The sequence below is a fragment of the Caretta caretta genome, chromosome 20, assembly GCF_965140235.1.
Source record: "Caretta caretta isolate rCarCar2 chromosome 20, rCarCar1.hap1, whole genome shotgun sequence".
NCBI classification, from domain to species: Eukaryota; Metazoa; Chordata; order Testudines; family Cheloniidae; genus Caretta; species Caretta caretta.
The window spans coordinates 1,986,361-2,004,256 of NC_134225.1; the positions used below are offsets into that span (position 1 = coordinate 1,986,361).

Sequence of the window (17,896 nt, forward strand, 5' to 3'; positions counted from 1 at the left end):
AGGGGCGGTTGGGAGATGCTGCTGCTCATCCTTTCAGAGCTTAGTGAGCCCGCGATGAACCGCAGCACGGCCGAAGCGAGCCGGGCCCCACTGGGTGTCAGGAGGTCGGCACTCATCTGCAGGCGGCCCTTGGCAGAGCATCACTGCCCCCCCCTTTACTTCCCAGGCTGACCCTGCTGCGGGGCTCCTGAGCCCTGTTCCCAGCGCTGCCACCGGCTGTGGGCAACTCCAAACCCTCAGAAGCGGGCACTGATTTGGGGGACCCCAACTTGAGCCACCTCAGGCCTGGTTTTCAGAAGGTGCCGAGCACCTGCAGGATGTCCGGCCTGGCTGGGCTCTCTCTGCCTCCGACAGTGGTCAGCTGTTCACTCAGCCGACCACTCGATCCCGCGGCTGGACGGGCTCCCGCGGGCCGGCAACCGGGAGAAGGCAGTTGTGTCGCTGGAGGGAGCAGATCGGTCAGCCAGGTGCCGGGGGCGGGGGGGAGTCAGCCAGGGCTATTTTGACACGGTCACTCTGCTAACTTTGGGCCAAGCGACCTGGTAGCTCCAGTCAGAGCGTCTCCTGGTCTGAGCTGCTAAATTCATCCCTGGAGCCGAGTTCGAAAGGGTCCAAGTAAGGAGCGGGGACATGTCCAAGTAGGGGCTGCCCTTCTCCTTAGGAGGAACCAGCTGTGGACCAAGCCGCTAGAGGTGCCACCTTTCAGGTCAGCCACGAACACAGATGTCCACACTCCTCAGGGGCAATAAAGATCCCATGGGCTTGGTATTTCTTCCACTCCTGTCCCAGACCGTAGCATAGGGTTGCTGCATGCTGTTAAAGAGCTGCAACTTTCCACCCCAGAAATGTCTGCCTGGCAGCCGTGAGTGAACAATCCCTGCAAACACCGTCTTTAAAGTGCTCTGGGATCCTGCTAGAGAAACGATATTCAGAACCCAGGTGTCACAGAGCCACAGGCCCAGTGCTCGCCGACAGCTCTGGAACAGGCCCTGGCAGGACCCTTCAGCATGTCAGCCCCCTCAGGGTCACACTCTCATTGGGGTCAGTCCCTCAGCTTCACCGCCTGCTGGGACCGAACCTCGGAGCCATCAGAGCCCCGTGTCGCGCCGTGAGCTCCCTGCAGCGAGTCCATCTGGACTGAGCGCCCGGGGGAGACTTGCACCCCCAAAGAGAGCGATGCACCCCCAGCTTCTGGACTCTGCAGTGACGCTCCGCCAGTGGGGTAACAGCAGGAGGGTTTATTAGCTGTCTGGACACAGCGCAGAAAGTCCTTAGTTAACACAGAGAACAAAGTTACAGCAAAGTCCAGCTGGATAAGCCCAGAGCCCTGAGGCGTCTCTAGTCCCAGTCCAGGAGCCTCTGTCTCCTCCCTCTAACAGCCCACACTTAACAACCCCAAGGGGCCCCTCCTCAATCCTCTGTTCTCCACAAACTGCTGCCTTCCTGAGGAGGGTGAGCCACCCGTGGACCTCAGTTGCTAGGATTCAACTGTCTGGGCAACAGAAGGGGCCATTGTCTTCTGGGACGGTCCATGGGCAGGGGCCGTAGGCCCCAGACAGCCAGGCCTCAGTCAGACCTGGATTTCTGGGTCTTTACCAAGAGTAAACAACCCTTTATCCACCACCTAGTTAACCATGCACCACACAGGGGAAACTGAGGCACACACAGTATTCCTTCCAAACGACTAATCCCCACTCCGTCACATGAGGTCACTGCAGGGCCCATCTTGGCACATTCTGCTCCCAAAACTCCAGCCCTGGGGCTCCAAGTCACATCTTCCTGGCGCTGGGCTGAATAACCAGAGCAGGAGGCTGTCAGCGCCCGGAGGGAAAGAGGGGCTGGAGCAGACTGGGGGCTGGACTGAGTCAGGCGTCCCAGCCTTCAGTCTCTCCTCTCAGGCTTCTCCAGACCTCTTCCTTCCTGGGCTCCCCAACCCCCATCCCATGTCCAAGGGACCCCACAACCTTCCCGGACCAGCCCCCCCCCCCCAGCCCTGCTGTCCCAATGACTCAGGGCTGGATTACTGAGATCACCAGGCTCTGCTCCAACAGACCCTGCCTTACGCCAGATCTAAATCCGGCTCTGACACCAGCCAAGCGCGGTGAGGTCAGGCACCACGCGCTGCTTTGCCGACTCACCCTTCGGGAGCTGGTGCTGCGCCTGGAGTCCTCTGCCAGCTAATATCCTCTCCGGAGAGCTCCTGGCTCTCGAGCACGAAGGCTCAGGTTCCCCCCATCTTTGGAGCCCAGCCAGCCCTTTCCCGGTCTGCTGACATCTCACGGACCCGCCACCGCCCCGATCCATCAGGCCCTGAGATGGAGCCAAGCAGCCGTCCATGCCATCTAAACAACACAGCTGTTTGTGACCTTGGGCCAGATGCAGTGCAGATGAGAGCCCCCCCCCCGACATCACAGATGGAGAGGGGATGGAGAGGGGAGCAGGCACGACGCTGGTGGGGGCAGACGATCTGATCTGTGGCTAGGAGCCCCAGTCAGGGACCGGGATCCCCACTGCACTAAGCTCTCTACCAAGACAGACAGACAGAGGGGCCCCCAAAGCACTGGCAGCCACAAAGGATCCGATTCTCCTGCCGCTGACACTCCAGGAGTAACTCCACCCAAGTCAGCAGTGCGAAGCCCTTTCGGAGAGGAGACTGGGGCGCAGCGTCCTGCCACTTGGCCCGAATCGCTATGGACAGCACAAGAACCGCCCATCGTACTGGTGGGGCTTCCAGCCCAGGCCACGCCAGGAAATGCAGCCCCAGAGCTGGGACTTGTAAGGATCAAAGCTGGAAGCAGCAAAGAAGGTGGAAGGAACAAGAGAGGAATCAAGGCCCCGCTGCCCATCCCGGGCTGCAGAAAAGGCTGACGAACGGTCCAGCCTAGTGCAGCACCTGGCTCATCCTGGGAAGGGAAACGTGCAGCTGACTATATTAAAACTGAAAATTCAAGAGAGGTGGGGATCCTCCTTGTCTCCCCCAAGAGATAGCTGCACCCTTGGGGATAGCCCTCCCCCAAAGATCCAGGTGGATGGTCAGGTCATTCTCAGAGTTTACATTACGGGTCGTGCCAAGGAGGGAGTACTATCTCCAGAGAGATGAAGGGACTGGTCCAAGTCCTCCCAGGCAGCCAGTGGCAGAGCTAAGAACTGAATCTAGATCTCCGGAGTCCCAGTTTGGTGCCTTAATCTTGGCCTTTTTTGTCTTGACATAATTAAAACCTGGCTAATTCCATGCTGCCTTCCTAACATCCTCCTGAAGAGTCAATCAGATACAGGATTCTCCTCTACTTCCTGTCCTAACCTTGCTGCGTGCTGTTAAACAGCTGATGCATCCTGCCCCAGAGGTGGCTGCATTTCAGGGCTGCTCTTGGATACAGCCACAAGGCTACCTGGCTCTCCTGATAGGATCTAAACTAAAACAGAAAACAGAGTTAGTATTTAACTTGTCTCTTTTGTCTAGGGTCTATTTTCTTTACACTTATTCTGGGTCCTTTCCCTGGGGCGTGTAACTAACGCTCATCACAAGCTTGTCCCGGCTCACTAACTCACCTACCACCAGCAGACCCGGAGCTCACATGGCAGCAACGTTTCAGCACAAAGTGGGGACGCTGAAGCCACACATTGTCCTGCCGGCTCAAATCACAAGCATGCCCAGACTGTGTCAGAACGTCACCACCACCACACGGCAGGGCAAAGCTGCCCCGGGAAGTAACGCCACCGGGCATCAAAAGGCGGCCTCACGCTACATCACAGCTCCATTGCTTCAGGGGGCAGCGTGGAAAAGACACGTCACATCCCACCACCGCGTCCCATCCCAATGCGTTAGTGGGGGTGTCAAAAACGTCACCGCTCTGGCAACAGGGTCTCGCACGGCGCCGTGTATGATGTGCCTCGGCAACAACACCTCCAAACACATCACTGTATTGCCCCCAAACACCCCAGCACTGTGCCAGCCCCGGGGCAAACGCCACCCCACTGGGTCAGTCCCCTACTCCAGGGCACAATGGAGGCACGCCATAGCAACACCTCCTCCCCCCGTGCCAAACGCCCCTGTAACGCAGCGGCCTGTGGCGGGACACTACTGGGAGTATCAATTCTGGACAAATTGCTTAGAGCAGGGCAGTCAGCGCCCCTCTGCACGTCAAACCAGCCAAAGAGAGAGGACTTTGGTTTTACCCCACTGGCTAACCAGAAATCACACAAGCAATTCCCTTAGACACTCCAGTTTTCCAGTATCACCACCAGCAATGCTCCTTATGGGGAAGAAGGTTATGAAAACCAAGACCCCAGTAAAAGAAAAAAGGTTCCCTCGATCCCAAAGGACCAAGCCCCAGACCCAGGTCAATGTACCAGTCAGATCTTACCCACAAATCACGCTGTTGCCAATCCTTTAGAATCTAAAATCTAAAGGTTTATTCATAAAAAGAAAGAAATAGAGATGAGAGTTAAAATTGGTGAAATGGAATCAATGACATCCAGGAATGGCAAAGTTCTTGGTTCAGGCTTGCAGCAGTGATGGAATAAACTGCAGGCTCAAATCAAGTCTCTGGAGAACATCCACGGCTGGGATGGGTCATTCAGTCCTTGGTTCAGAGCTCCCATGGAGCAAAGTTCCTCCAGAGGTAAGAAGCAGGATTGAAGACAAAATGGAGATGATGCAGCTGCCTTTTATAGTCCTTTTGCCATGTGGCTTGTGCTTCCTTTGTTCCAAACACAAGCTACCCAGCACATGGCATGGAAAAACCGTAGAGTTCTGCCATAGGCATGTCCCTTCATGCCTTGCTGAGTCAGCAGGTGTATCTGCCTTTTCTCAGGTTTCAGAGTAGCAGCCGTGTTAGTCTGTATTCGCAAAAAGAAAAGGAGTACTTGTGGCACCTTAGAGACTAACCAATTTATTTGAGCATGAGCTTTCGTTTTATAAATAAAGTCTGCTGCAGTTTCCACGGCATGCATCTGATGAAGTGAGCTGTAGCTCATGAAAGCTCATGCTCAAATAAATTGGTTAGTCTCTAAGGTGCCACAAGTACTCCTTTTCTTTTTGCCTTTTCTCAGTGGGTCAGTTGTGTAGCTGATGGCCCTTAATGGGCCATCAAGCAGGCTAGGCAGTGCTGATGCCAAATTGTCTGGGGTGTCACCCAGAAGCAGAGCACAAGTTGGAAATACAGAGGGTATAGAGCCAATACTGATAACTTTAAATACAAGAATGATACATACATCCAGATAGCATAATCATAACCTTTTCATAGACACCTTACCTGACCTCCTAGGTAAAAGATTTGATGCAACTGTAGGACCTTGGTTCAACAATGATCTATATGGTCACAGTTCATGTCCATAACGTCACACCCCCAACGCACAATTGATGCAGGAAGGGATGACACAAATGTCACTGACTGCATCCCAAGAGCTCCCCATCCTTGGTTCTGTCTTACTACGGCTAGTATTGGGTTAGAAGCCGTATCAGTGTATAACAGAAATGGTTTATCAAAGTCATGTTCAATAACATGATTGAATCTCTTTACAAACTCAAGGTAAAACTTGGTTAGAACAAAAGTGGATTGGATCTGCTCTTGCAGCATGGTTCCTGTATGTCTCATGCGATCTTGCCAAGAGCTAAAGAAAATAGCTATTTTATCCATACAAGCTCTGGCAAATGTTTGGAACCCAATTAACATCAAGTTACTATAGATATTAATGTTGTCCATAGTGCAGGAATCTTGGCATTTAGCCGTGAAAGCAATATGGTAGTGTGCCTCAGTTTCTCTTTTCAGACAGCACATCCGGTCTGGAATGTCTTTTCCCCTGTGAAAAGTTCCAGGACTGTTTACAGGCACTAACTGAAATATCAGGATCACAAGGTCTTTTAACTTAAAGTGTGTTCTTATGCTTCACTCTCAACGTGTTCAAGGGATTTGCCCAAAGATTAGGCACATTGTACATTTTTACAACTCTTGGTATTAGCAACACATGAGTTACAAAAATCACCATTAGCAATAACACCAAATCCATTGCACGTGTCCATCTACAATCATTTTTGTCATGCCACCCCTTTGGCCAAATACCACTGGGGTTTGGGTCTTTCAGGGTTACCCTGTGGCTTCCCTTTGCAGAATTAAGTTCCCTTTTTTTCTTCTTGTCCTGTAGGATCACACCCTGATTTCTCTTGCTTACCAGAATTCACTGGCTGATGGGGTGGGCTCTCTGGTGCTAACAGCTATTGGCAAGTCCTTCTTCTCCCTGCCAGCCAGGTAAGGTGCAGCAACACAGATACTAGCTTGTTCACCAGTTTTCAGATCCTTAATTGCTACCAATTCCAAGGCTGGGCTCTGTCTTACAGAGATACCACACAAAGCCAGAGAGTTGGAGGGTGAGAGTTTGCTTGCTCTCCCCAGCATCCTTAAGCATTCAGCCATAAAACTGTCCTGCTCTGAAACACCAGGAACCAAACCTGTTCTCAGACCCTGAAGCACAGACGGCTCACTCAAAGAATCAGCACGGAGACATTCCTCTCTCAACAACCTTGTCTCCCCAACAAACTGGCCAAGCACAGCCACTTGGTCATAGGGCTCTTCAACTTAACAGCTTTCACCCCGTCTGAGACCCTCTCAAAGCTCTCCACTCTGGATCTTTCAAGAGGAGAGTCAGTGGATCCATTCACAACAGAACATGTCTGGCTGTGAGGAACTGAAACTTCCTTGATTAAATCACTTCCACACCCTTCAGCTGCAGCCAGCTGCTTGCACAGACCACCCTGAACAATCTTCTCTTCAGGAATTTTTCGAAGCACCAAATCACCTCTACCTTGCTCCACAGAAGCATCGCTCTGCTGAGCCACTACCAACTCCTGAGCTTCACTTACACCCAGAATCCCCTCTGGCCCATCAGGCGGGTGACTCCGGGCAACGGGCAGGACATTGTGGCTGGCTTTGCACAAATGGGTTTTCCTAACTGCGGAGGGGCAACAGATGGGACACATATTCCAATTCTGGCACCAGACCACCTAGCCACCGAGTACATAAATCAGAAGGGCTATTTCTCAATGGTTCTCCAGGCGCTTGTGGATCACCGTGGGCGTTTCATTGACATTAACACAGGCTGGCCCAGAAAGGTGCATGACGCACACATCTTTCAGAACACTGGCCTGTTCAGGAAGCTGCAAAGCTGGGACTTTCTTCCCAGACCAGAAGATCACCGTAGGGGAAGTCGAAGTGCCTATTGTGGTCCTTGGACACCCTGCCTACCCTTTGATGCTGTGGCTCATGAAACCCTACACAGGGAGCCTTGACAGCAGCAAGGAGCGGTGCAACAACAGGCTGAGCCGGTGCAGAATGACGGTGGAGTGTGCTTTTGGCCATTTAAAGGCCTGCTGGCGCTATCTGCATGGGAAGCTGGACCTGGCCGATGACAATGTCCCCACAATTGTATCTGCGTGCTGTACCCTCCATTTGTGAAGGGAAGGGTGAGCGCTGCACTGAGGCATGGACCACGGAGATTCAACACCTGGAGGCTGAATTTGAACAGCCAGAGAGCAGGGCTCTTAGAGGGCCCAGCATGGGCTGTAAGGATTAGGGATGCCTTGAGGGAGCAATTTGAGGCTGAAAGCCACCAGTAACGTTTGGTGCCCTGCACGGGAGTCAAGTGCAGAGGCTCTAATGCTAACAGGCATCTGTGTTTGCTACGTACGATGCTCTGACTTGCCGGGCCTGTTACTTTCCTGGCCTATGCTATCTTTTACTTAATGCAATAAAGAATGTTTGCAAAGCCAAAGAATTCATTTATTGAAAAGAAACAGAACTGCTGGGGAAACACACATGGCCTGACACATCTGTGCTCTGTGGGAGGGGGAACGGGGGCGGGGTGGGGAACAGGATAATCACAGATTTGTGTATGTCCTGTTATCATGTCTGGAGCGCTGCACAATGAGTGCTGCACTTCAGGCTGGCTAAAATGCAGGGTGATGGAGGTGGAGCGCAGCGGGTCAGGGTTGTAGTTTGCAGAGCTGGCTGGTGAAGCTACAGCTGTTGGAGGCAGCTGGTGGTGGTAAGAACCTGGATGTTGGGGAAAGTGGGTTGGTGGTGACATGGGGGCGTACCAGCATAACTGGAACCTGAGTCTTGCCATGCAAACGTCCCCTGATGAACTCTAAGCAGATCTGAGATGACAGAATCAGGGACCAAGGATCTTCTATACAATTTCATGTCTTCTTTGACAAGCTGGGATTTCCTCAGGGAACAAAAGGTAATCAGGATGACTTTGAAGGAGGTCCATCACCGGTACTTAGCTATAGGAATTAACAATTGGCCATTTGCTTGTTCCTCCACCATTAACAGTACATTTCAAAGAGCGATAAATACCGAGATATCCCGTGTTTACAATTCATTTAAAGGATAGGATCTTCTTTTGACCTCGGCATTATCCGAATGCAGCCTAGACAGGGACTGTGGATCACATTGTGGACCCTGCTCATGCATATGTAAATACCTGAAAACACAAACATTTTCTCCCTACCTGTTTCGAGGGTTATTCATTTTGCACAACGTTTAGCCCTTTCTAGCCATGCGGCACGCTCCCAATGTGAGACTGGTGTGGAAGGGTGAAATCAGAGCCCCTGGATACACCTTAAGGACCCTCCAACGTTGATAGGAGCTGTATTTACACTGAATTCTTTGTAAGGCCAAGCAAGCTTTGGCCCCAGCCAAAAACTTAGTCCTTACTCCGTGAAACACTTCAGTGATTCCAGGGTTTGGCCTAACCATGGCCATGAATGTTCTCCAGAGAGCACTTACTCTGGCCACATCGCCTCTCCATGGGGGGCCAACCCCCCGCACTGCCAAACACCCGCCCCCCCCCGCTGGGTCACCCCCCTAGTGCCAAACGCCCCCCCCGCCGCGTCACCCCCCCACTGCCAAACACCCGCCCCCCCGCTGGGTCACCCCCCCCACTGCCAAACACCCGCCCCCCCGCTGGGTCACCCCCCTAGTGCCAAACGCCCCCCCCCCGCCGCGTCACCCCCCCACTGCCAAACACCCGCCCCCCCCGCTGGGTCACCCCCCTAGTGCCAAACGCCCCCCCCCGCCGCGTCACCCCCCCACTGCCAAACACCCGCCCCCCCCGCCGCGTCACCCCCCTAGTGCCAAACGCCCCCCCCCGCCGCGTCACCCCCCCACTGCCAAACACCCGCCCCCCCGCTGGGTCACCCCCCTAGTGCCAAACGCCCCCCCCGCCGCGTCACCCCCCCCACTGCCAAACACCCGCCCCCCCCGCCGCGTCACCCCCCTAGTGCCAAACGCCCCCCCCGCCGCGTCACCCCCCCCACTGCCAAACACCCGCCCCCCCGCTGGGTCACCCCCCTAGTGCCAAACGCCCCCCCCGCCGCGTCACCCCCCCCACTGCCAAACACCCGCCCCCCCCGCCGCGTCACCCCCCTAGTGCCAAACGCCCCCCCCCGCCGCGTCACCCCCCCACTGCCAAACACCCGCCCCCCCGCTGGGTCACCCCCCTAGTGCCAAACGCCCCCCCGCCGCGTCACCCCCCCACTGCCAAACACCCGCCCCCCCCGCCGCGTCACCCCCCTAGTGCCAAACGCCCCCCCCCGCCGCGTCACCCCCCCACTGCCAAACACCCGCCCCCCCCGCCGCGTCACCCCCCCACTGCCAAACACCCGCCCCCCCGCCGCGTCACCCCCCCACTGCCAAACACCCGCCCCCCCGCCGCGTCACCCCCCCACTGCCAAACACCCGCCCCCCCGCCGCGTCAAACGGCCCCCGCCGCGCCACGCCCCAGGGCCAGGCCCCGCCCCCGTGGCGGGGCGGGGCCGCGGGCGGTCACGTGGCGGCGCGGTCACATGACCCGCGCGGAGCGGGCGGCCGGCCGGGCGATGCTGTCCCGGCTGCTGCGCGAGCACCAGGCCCAGCAGAGCGAGCGCCGCGAGCAGCAAGGTGAGTCCGCCGGCGTCTCCATGGCAGCCTGCTCCCCCGGGCCGGGTTTCTATTGGCCCGCGGGGCCGTCACTCTGCGGGGGGCTGGGCCTGCCTGCCTGCGTCGCGCCGGGCCTCGGGGTCGCCGTGGCGCCGCGTGATGACGTCACCCTCGTGACGTCACATCACCCTTCGGGGTGGCCTGCCCGCCCCAGGACTCGGTGCCCCCGTCACTCTTCCAGTGACGTCACTCCGCGAGGGCGCCGTGGGCCCGCCGGTGTCGTTCGGCACCAGCCCTTCGCACCCCCCACTTCCACCCGCGCCCCAGCTGGGGGCTGGGCCCTGCTCTGCGGGTGGGGAAACTGAGGCACAGGGCGGGGGCGCGACTCTCCCGAGGTCGCGCCGTGGGTCAGTGGCAGAGCTGGAATCGGAACCCAGGCGTCCTGAGTCCTGGCGCCCCGCCCCCAGCCGCTCCCCGAGCCCGGGCCAGGTCTCCGAAAGTCGGGGAGGGAAGGGAGCTCAGCAGGGTCCAGTCCCAGCCCCGGCTCAAAGCAGCACCAGGCCCCGCTCACTCACCCCAGCCGGGGCGGTGTCAAGCCCGGCCTTAAAAACCTCTAAGGAAGGAGATTCCACCACCACCCTAGGGAGCCCGTTCCCGTGCTTCGCCCCCCTCCTCGTGACACAGCGATTCCTAGCATCCAACCTAGACCCCCCGCCACGTGAGACCATCGGTCCTTCTTCCGTCCTCTGCCACCCCTGAGAACAGCCGCGCTCCAGTCGCTCTGGAACCCCCCCGTCAGGCAGCTGAAGGCTGCCATCAAATCCCCCCTCACTCTTCTCTTCTGCAGGCTAAACGAGCCCAGTTCCCTCAGCCTCTCCTCGTAGGTCATGTTCCCCAGCCCCCTGATCATTTCCATTGCCCTCCACTGGACTCTCCGATTTGTCCACCCCCTTGCCGTAGTGGGGGGCCCAAAACTGGACGCAATACCCCAGATGTGGCCTCACCGGTGCCGAAGAGAGGGGAATAATCACGTCCCTCAATCTGCTGGCAACGCTCCTACTAATGCAGCCCAATAGGCCGTTCGCCTTCTTGGCAACAAGGGCACCCTGCTGACTCATCTCCAGCTTCTCATCCACTGTAACCCCCAGGTCCTTTGCTGCAGAACTGCCTCTGAGCCGGTCGCTCCCCAGCCTGTAGCGACTCCAAGGAGTCCTGGTGTAATGCCGGCAGACGCGGGGTAGGATCAAACCTGGGACCCCTGGAGCTTGGTGCATGATCTAAACGCCGTGTGGCTGTTACCTAAGGCTGCAGAGCAGATTCAGTCTCGCTCTCTCGTGGTGTCTGTTGTCCCAGCTCCTGGCACCACACCACACCCAGGAGGTGTGTGGCTTACACTGGCTCCTGGCCACCTGCTGTAACCCCCTAGACTCTGCTGGCCTCCCAGAGCCGGGGCTAGAACCTAGGAGTCCTGGCTCCCATTTCGCTCCCTCCCTCCCCCCGGACTAACCGCCAGATCCCTCGCCCTCGAGCACTGACAAATACCTTATTGTTGCTCGAGATTTGACAGCATTTCCCAGGCCACCCAGGCACCTTGAAGGACAAGGTTGGCCCTTGTCATCCCAGACCTCCCTGTTTCTGCTGAGCGCGTGGGGTGGGGTACATGCCACGGCCACCCCTCACGGGGTTCAGCTCAGCTTCGTGTTCATGGTTTTCTCCGGCAACTCCCGCCTTTGCACTAGCTGGTCTGTGCGGTTGCGACTCCGGGATCAGTGCTGGCGGGGAGACGTCTGTAAAGGGTCAGTCGGTTTGAGCTCCCCCCCCCAGTACAAACACTGGGGCACTCGGGCCTTTCCCTTGCAGAGCGGAGACGGCGAGAGGCCATTGCTGCAGCCACGTGCCTGACCGAGGCCCTGACGGACCACCTGAACGTAGGGTGAGTGGCAAAGCCGGCCCGCAGCTCAGCAGCGTCGGGAGCTGCGTAGGCAAAAATGTGTCCTGCCCGGTGCACGGTGATGGGCCTTTCACCGGGGCTTCCCCAGGGCTGTGATGGGATTTCCAGAGCCAGTCGCCTCCAGGGAAGCAGCGAGGCCAAGGATTTGGCTGGCGACTGGCGACTGAACTGCCCGCGGCCCCTAGGCTTAGTCCCTGTGGGGGCAGGAGGCAGCCTGGTTCTGTGGACATAAAGGAGACTCCAACGTCAGCCCAGCACCTTCCACCGCCCTTGTCATAAATTAAAGGGACGGGAGTCGTTTTCTCCCACCTTCTCCACGGGGCCTTGGTTCTGCCTGGGGCTGGAGGAAGCCCGGGTTTTATAACTCTTTAAACCACACTGTGCCCTGCCCTGCGTCCCTGGAGGCTGGCAGGGGGGGTTCTCAGAGGCCAGGTGGCGAGAGAGAATGGAGCAGAGCTGGGGCGGCGAGAAGCCCATTGTCCCGCTGCGAGGGAGGCTCCAGCACCGGTGTGGCCCCAAACTCCTGGGGCCATGTAACGTCCCCACCTGGATTCAGGAGCTTCCCTGCTCTTTTTACCAGGAGAGCCCCGTTCCTGCAGGCGGCGCACTGTCCCTCGCTGCCTGATGATGGGGTACGAAACGTTTTGTCCAGGCCGGTCCAACCCAGGCTGGCAGCAACCACAAGTAGTTACTGTTTGATGGCTGTTTAGTGGCCTGAGCGTCATGAGTTCACAGGCCTCAGACCACAACTAAGTGGGGATAGTGATGTGCTTTTGGGGTGTGGCCCCTTCCCGTCACGGAGTCCCAGGACTGACTGTGTCTCCAGGGCTCTGAATCCTGCACTTCTGAGCAACACTGAAATTGATGCTCAGGGTTTCTGGCCCAGGTGAGTGGCAGGGACCTATCGCCCTGGGCTCTGCCTGGCCCCCTTGGCTCTAGCTGGGGCTGTGTGGCTAAAAGCCTGTGTAATCCTTGGAAACCTGTAGTCCACACAGACTCCTTACGGCGACCCCTGAATGGGACAGCTCCCTGCCAGTCCCTGGCCAAGATCCCCGCTCCCCTGACTGCGGGAAGCGGCTCGGCAGAGGGGACTTTGCGGCCGCGTTCTGAGCACAGGCTGCATTCAGCAATCATGTGACTCTGCTCATCCAGCGAGTGCTGCCTGAGGAAGGGAGCTGGATCCTGGGCAGCTAGCCGCTCCCTCCATGGGTCCCCGCCCAGGGCCCTCTCCCGCAGGGCAGATTATGGCTGGGAAATGGCCCCTGGTTCCCTCCCAGCCAAGGCCTGGAAGGGTTTGGTTGCAAAGGCTTTGGTCAGTGTCATGGTGCGGATTCCCCGGCGGGCAGCAGGGTTCTCCCCCTTCGCCGCCGGGCAGGCTGCCCCTTCTCCAGCACCCGCAGCCTCCCGGGGCGGGCTGGAGCTCACTGACTGCAGTGCAGGGCTGAGGAGCCAGGGGACAGGCTGCCAGCGCTCCATGCCCCCGGGAGCCTCCTGCGACGAAGGTGGGCTCCTCCCCAGGCACGTCTCTGCAGGGAGCTCTGTCCGTTCTGAAAATAACTCGTCTGAGCTGGGTCGGGCACGCTGGCTACTGTGCCCATGATGGGAGAGCAGCCCTCTGCTCGCAGCCGTGGGCCAGGCCCAGGGGAAAGTAAACTCCGTCTCTGGCATGAAACGAACTTGCTGGATCTCAGCCCCGTTCTCGCTGGGAAGGGCCCCGCCCTGCCATGCACCCCCATGTGGCAGTCCCAGCAGAGAGGCCAAAGCACCCCTGGGGCGGGGCGGGGAGGGGAGCTGCAGAGCCAGTGGGGCTAGTGGCTAGAGCAGGGCGGCTAGGAGGCAGGACTCCTGGGTCCCATTCCCAGCCCTCACCACTGTTCCACTGTGCGAGTCCCGCTCCTGTGCCTGTATTCCCTGTCTGGCAATGGGATGGCGAGGCTGCGAGGGTGACCGCCCTGCTGCCCGTACCATGTGCAGTGATGCTGGCCTGGCCCACATGCCTCCCCCAGGCCTGTGCCCCATGGCCCGGATCTCAGTGCCTGGCACGCCCCTCTCCAGCTGTCGGGCCAGATCCCTTCCCCGCCTCCAGGAGCCCTGCTGCCTTCTGGGCACACCTGGTGCCCCGCATGCTGCCTGGCCTGATGAGAACCAGACGCTCTCAGGGCCTGGTGATGGTTCCCAGATGCTGCTGAGCCGCTAAGCTGCTCCGGCTTGGGAACTTCCCCGGCCAGAGACTCCCAGCGTTTGCCTCCGCCCCCACTCCGGGGCATGCTCCCCCGAGGCCTGGCCCGTCCTGGGCCTCTGGATCCCGGCCAGCCGCTGCTGGGGCTCCCGGCGCTGAAGGGGACGATACGGAGATGCAGGGTGTATGTCCCCATGCGGAGCGGCTGGTGGGGGGCGGGCCCTTCCCAGGGGCTGGCTGATCACCCTCCTGCCCTGCCCAGGGTGGCCCAGGCCTACGTGAACCAGAGGAAGCTGGACCACGAGGTGAAGACGCTGCAGATCCAAGCCGCCCAATTTGCCAAGCAGACAGGCCAGTGGATCAACATGGTAGAGAACTTCAACCAGGCGCTCAAGGTCAGTCTGCCCCGGGACACCATTGGGGAGGCGGATCTCCTGCCCAGTTGTGCCCCGCCCCACCCCGAGGGCAGGGGAACCACAAGGAAATCCCCCTCACCCAGAGACAGGAATGCCAGGCAGGTGCCATCCGCCTCCAGCCCAGGGCTGGGAAAGGCCCCCCAGAGGGTCTCCAGGGGCGCACAGTCCTGTCAGCTGGCGGGAGGGGGCTCTGATTTCCCTGGGGCTCTCGGCCAGGTGAATGGTGTGGAGCAAGGAGGGGATGGCACCATGCTGGGGGAGGCAGCTGGTTGGTGCCAGCTTCTGCTGACACAGGCCTGGGGCCCCCCCAGGGCTTTGCCCCTCTGCCTGTGCCCCCTTCACGCTGGCATTGGCATCCTCCTGTGGGCTGCTGGAGCCGCGTCCCCACCCCCGTCCTCTCCCGACGCTGTCGGATCAGAGCCGTTTGTTCAGGGTTTATTCGCCCTCCGGCCTCCAGGGCAGAGAATCGGCCCATTGAGCCTGGCTTGGCCTGAGCCCTCAAAGCCGGCTTTGTGCCCAGCGGGCGTGGGGGATGGCAGGACGGCGCGTCTCGCCATACAAAGGCAGAGCTGCCCTATGCACCCCACCGCTAGCGTCCGACTCCTCCCCTTCGCCCACCCAGCGGGGCTGGCATGGCCGTGCGCCCAGCGCCACCTCCCCCCCGGCCTTGCCCACCTGCAGCCTCAGCGCCGGACCTACCGTCTGCCTGGCATGGGGTGGTGCTGGCGATGCCGGGCGTGTTCCCTGCCACCGCGGAGAGTCTGCTCCACGCCACGCTGCTGGGGGCCAGGTCCTGCCTCCTCTGGCTCTGGGGCCCCTGCATTGTTTCACGCTGCTGAGAGCTGCGCTGTAGGGCGCTGGTGCAATGAGTGGAGAAGCCTCAGCTGCCCGGGTGCAAGGAATGGATGGTTCAGCACGACTGGCAATGTGCACTCAGGGTCGGGAGTGACGGGCACCGGCAGAGCTGGGGGGCACTGGCTGAGCTAGCAGGGGGCTGCGGGTCGGGAGTGACGGGCATCGGCAGGGCTGGGCTAGCAGGGGCTGCGGGTCGGGAGTGACGGGCACCAGCAGGGCTGGGCTAGCAGGGGCTGCGGGTCAGGAGTGACGGGCACCAGCAGGGCTGGGGGCCTAGGGCTGGGCTAGCAGGGGCTGTGGGTCGGGAGTGACGGGCACCGGCAGGGCTGGGCTAGCAGGGGCTGTGGGTCGGGAGTGACGGGCACCGGCAGGGCTGGGCTAGCAGGGGCTGTGGGTCAGGAGTGAGGGCACCGGCAGGGCTGGGCTAGCAGGGGCTGTGGGTCGGGAGTGACGGGCACCGGCAGGGCTGGGCTAGCAGGGGCTGCGGGTTGGGAGTGAGGGCACCGGCAGGGCTGGGCTAGCAGGGGCTGTGGGTCGGGAGTGACGGGCACCGGCAGGGCTGGGGGCCTAGGGCTGGGCTAGCAGGGGCTGTGGATCGGGAGTGATGGGCACCGGCAGGGCTGGGCTAGCAGGGGCTGCGGGTCGGGAGTGAGGGCACCGGCAGGGCTGGGCTAGCAGGGGCTGTGGATCGGGAGTGACGGGCACCGGCAGGGCTGGGCTAGCAGTGGCTGTGGGTCGGGAGTGAGGGCACCGGCAGGGCTGGGCTAGCAGGGGCTGCGGGTCGGGAGTGACGGGCACCGGCAGGGCTGGGCTAGGAGGGGCTGCGGGTCGGGAGTGAGGGCACCGGCAGGGCTGGGCTAGCAGGGGCTGTGGGTCGGGAGTGATGGGCACCGGCAGGGCTGGGGGCCTAGGGCTGGGCTAGCAGGGGCTGCGGGTCGGGAGTGACGGGCACCAGCAGGGCTGGGCTAGCAGGGTCTGCGGGTCGGGAGTGAGGGCACCGGCAGGGCTGGGCTAGCAGGGGCTGCGGGTCGGGAGTGACGGGCACCGACAGGGCTGGGCTAGCAGGGGCTGCGGGTCGGGAGTGACGGGCACCGGCAGGGCTGGGCTAGCAGGGGCTGCGGGTCGGGAGTGAGGGCACCGGCAGGGCTGGGCTAGCAGGGGCTGCGGGTCGGGAGTGACGGGCACCGGCAGGGCTGGGCTAGCAGGGGCTGCGGGTCGGGAGTGACGGGCACCGGCAGGGCTGGGCTAGCAGGGGCTGCGGGTCGGGAGTGAGGGCACCGGCAGGGCTGGGCTAGCAGGGGCTGCGGGTCGGGAGTGACGGGCACCGGCAGGGCTGGGCTAGCAGGGGCTGCGGGTCGGGAGTGACGGGCACCGGCAGGGCTGGGCTAGCAGGGGCTGCGGGTCGGGAGTGACGGGCACCGGCAGGGCTGGGCTAGCAGGGGCTGCGGGTCGGGAGTGAGGGCACCGGCAGGGCTGGGCTAGCAGGGGCTGCGGGTCGGGAGTGACGGGCACCGGCAGGGCTGGGCTAGCAGGGGCTGCGGGTCGGGAGTGACGGGCACCGGCAGGGCTGGGCTAGCAGGGGCTGTGGGTCGGGAGTGACGGGCACCGGCAGGGCTGGGGGTGACCCCGCGGTGGAGTCGCTTCCCCTGCTGGTCACTGCGCTCATGTGCACGGTGCTGAACGGGGGAAGCGTGCCACCATGGGCTGGGGGCCGGGGGCACGAGGCAGGGCCCTGATGTCTCCTTTGCCCGCCAGGAGATTGGCGACGTGGAGAACTGGGCGCGCAGCATCGAGCTGGACATGCGGACCATCGCCACCGCCCTGGAGTACCTGTACAAGGGGCAGCTGCAGCCCTCCAGCTCCTGAGCCCCCGCCAGGCTGGAGCGGGGCCGCCCTCCGCCTTGCTGGCTCGCTCAGCCACCTCCAGGACGACCCCTCCCCTGCGTGCCCGGAGCCGGCTGCCTTGCTCGCTAGCCCAGGCGAAGTCTCTGGGGACCCCCAGTGCTGCAGCTCGCCTGGCGTCCGCCCTTCTGGCCACGGCTCAGTGGGAACGGCCCAGCTCTTTGCCCCTTCGGCCGGGGGCGGGGAGAGCAAGGAAGAAACGACCCATCCTGCATTACCCCCGCCCTTGGGCGAGAGGCACCGTCCCGCCTGCTTGCTGGAGAGCGTTGGGAACCCCGGCTGCAGGCGCTTTGCTCTGACCCTGGGGGCTGCTGGGCCGTCTGGTGCCCTGCCACAGGGGGGAGCCGTTGGGTGTGGGCCCTGGGGCCACCTGAGCCCGTCACGGGCCTGCAGGTCGCCCGCCCATGTGCGGGGCGGCTCGCAGCAGGGGGTGGGGCAGAGGGCAGCTGGCTCGTGGGGGTGGGATTCTGACTGGGGGGGATCCCAGTGCTGCAGGGGGGCCTGGCTGGAGAATGGAATAAAACGCGTTAGTTAAACCAGAGCAGGCCACGTGTCAGAGCCTCTGTAAGGGGGGGAGCTGGGCAGTAAGGCGAGCCCAGCCTCTCCCAGCAGGGGGGCGCTGTGGGGGGCAGGGCAGGGGCACTGGCTGGGGGGGGGGTGGCTCCCAGCAGGGGGC

General features: G+C 60.8%; 1 protein-coding gene across 1 annotated transcript; it reads left to right on the plus strand.

The window, feature by feature from the left end:
- Positions 1 to 9,812: 9,812 nt before the first annotated feature.
- Positions 9,813 to 17,761, plus strand: BLOC1S1 (biogenesis of lysosomal organelles complex 1 subunit 1). Its single transcript, XM_048831612.2, has 4 exons — positions 9,813 to 9,938; positions 11,778 to 11,850; positions 14,310 to 14,442; positions 17,074 to 17,761. Exons 1-4 carry the CDS (start codon positions 9,845 to 9,847, stop codon positions 17,182 to 17,184), a joined length of 411 nt encoding a protein of 136 aa, XP_048687569.1. The 5' UTR covers positions 9,813 to 9,844; the 3' UTR covers positions 17,185 to 17,761.
- Positions 17,762 to 17,896: the final 135 nt, after the last annotated feature.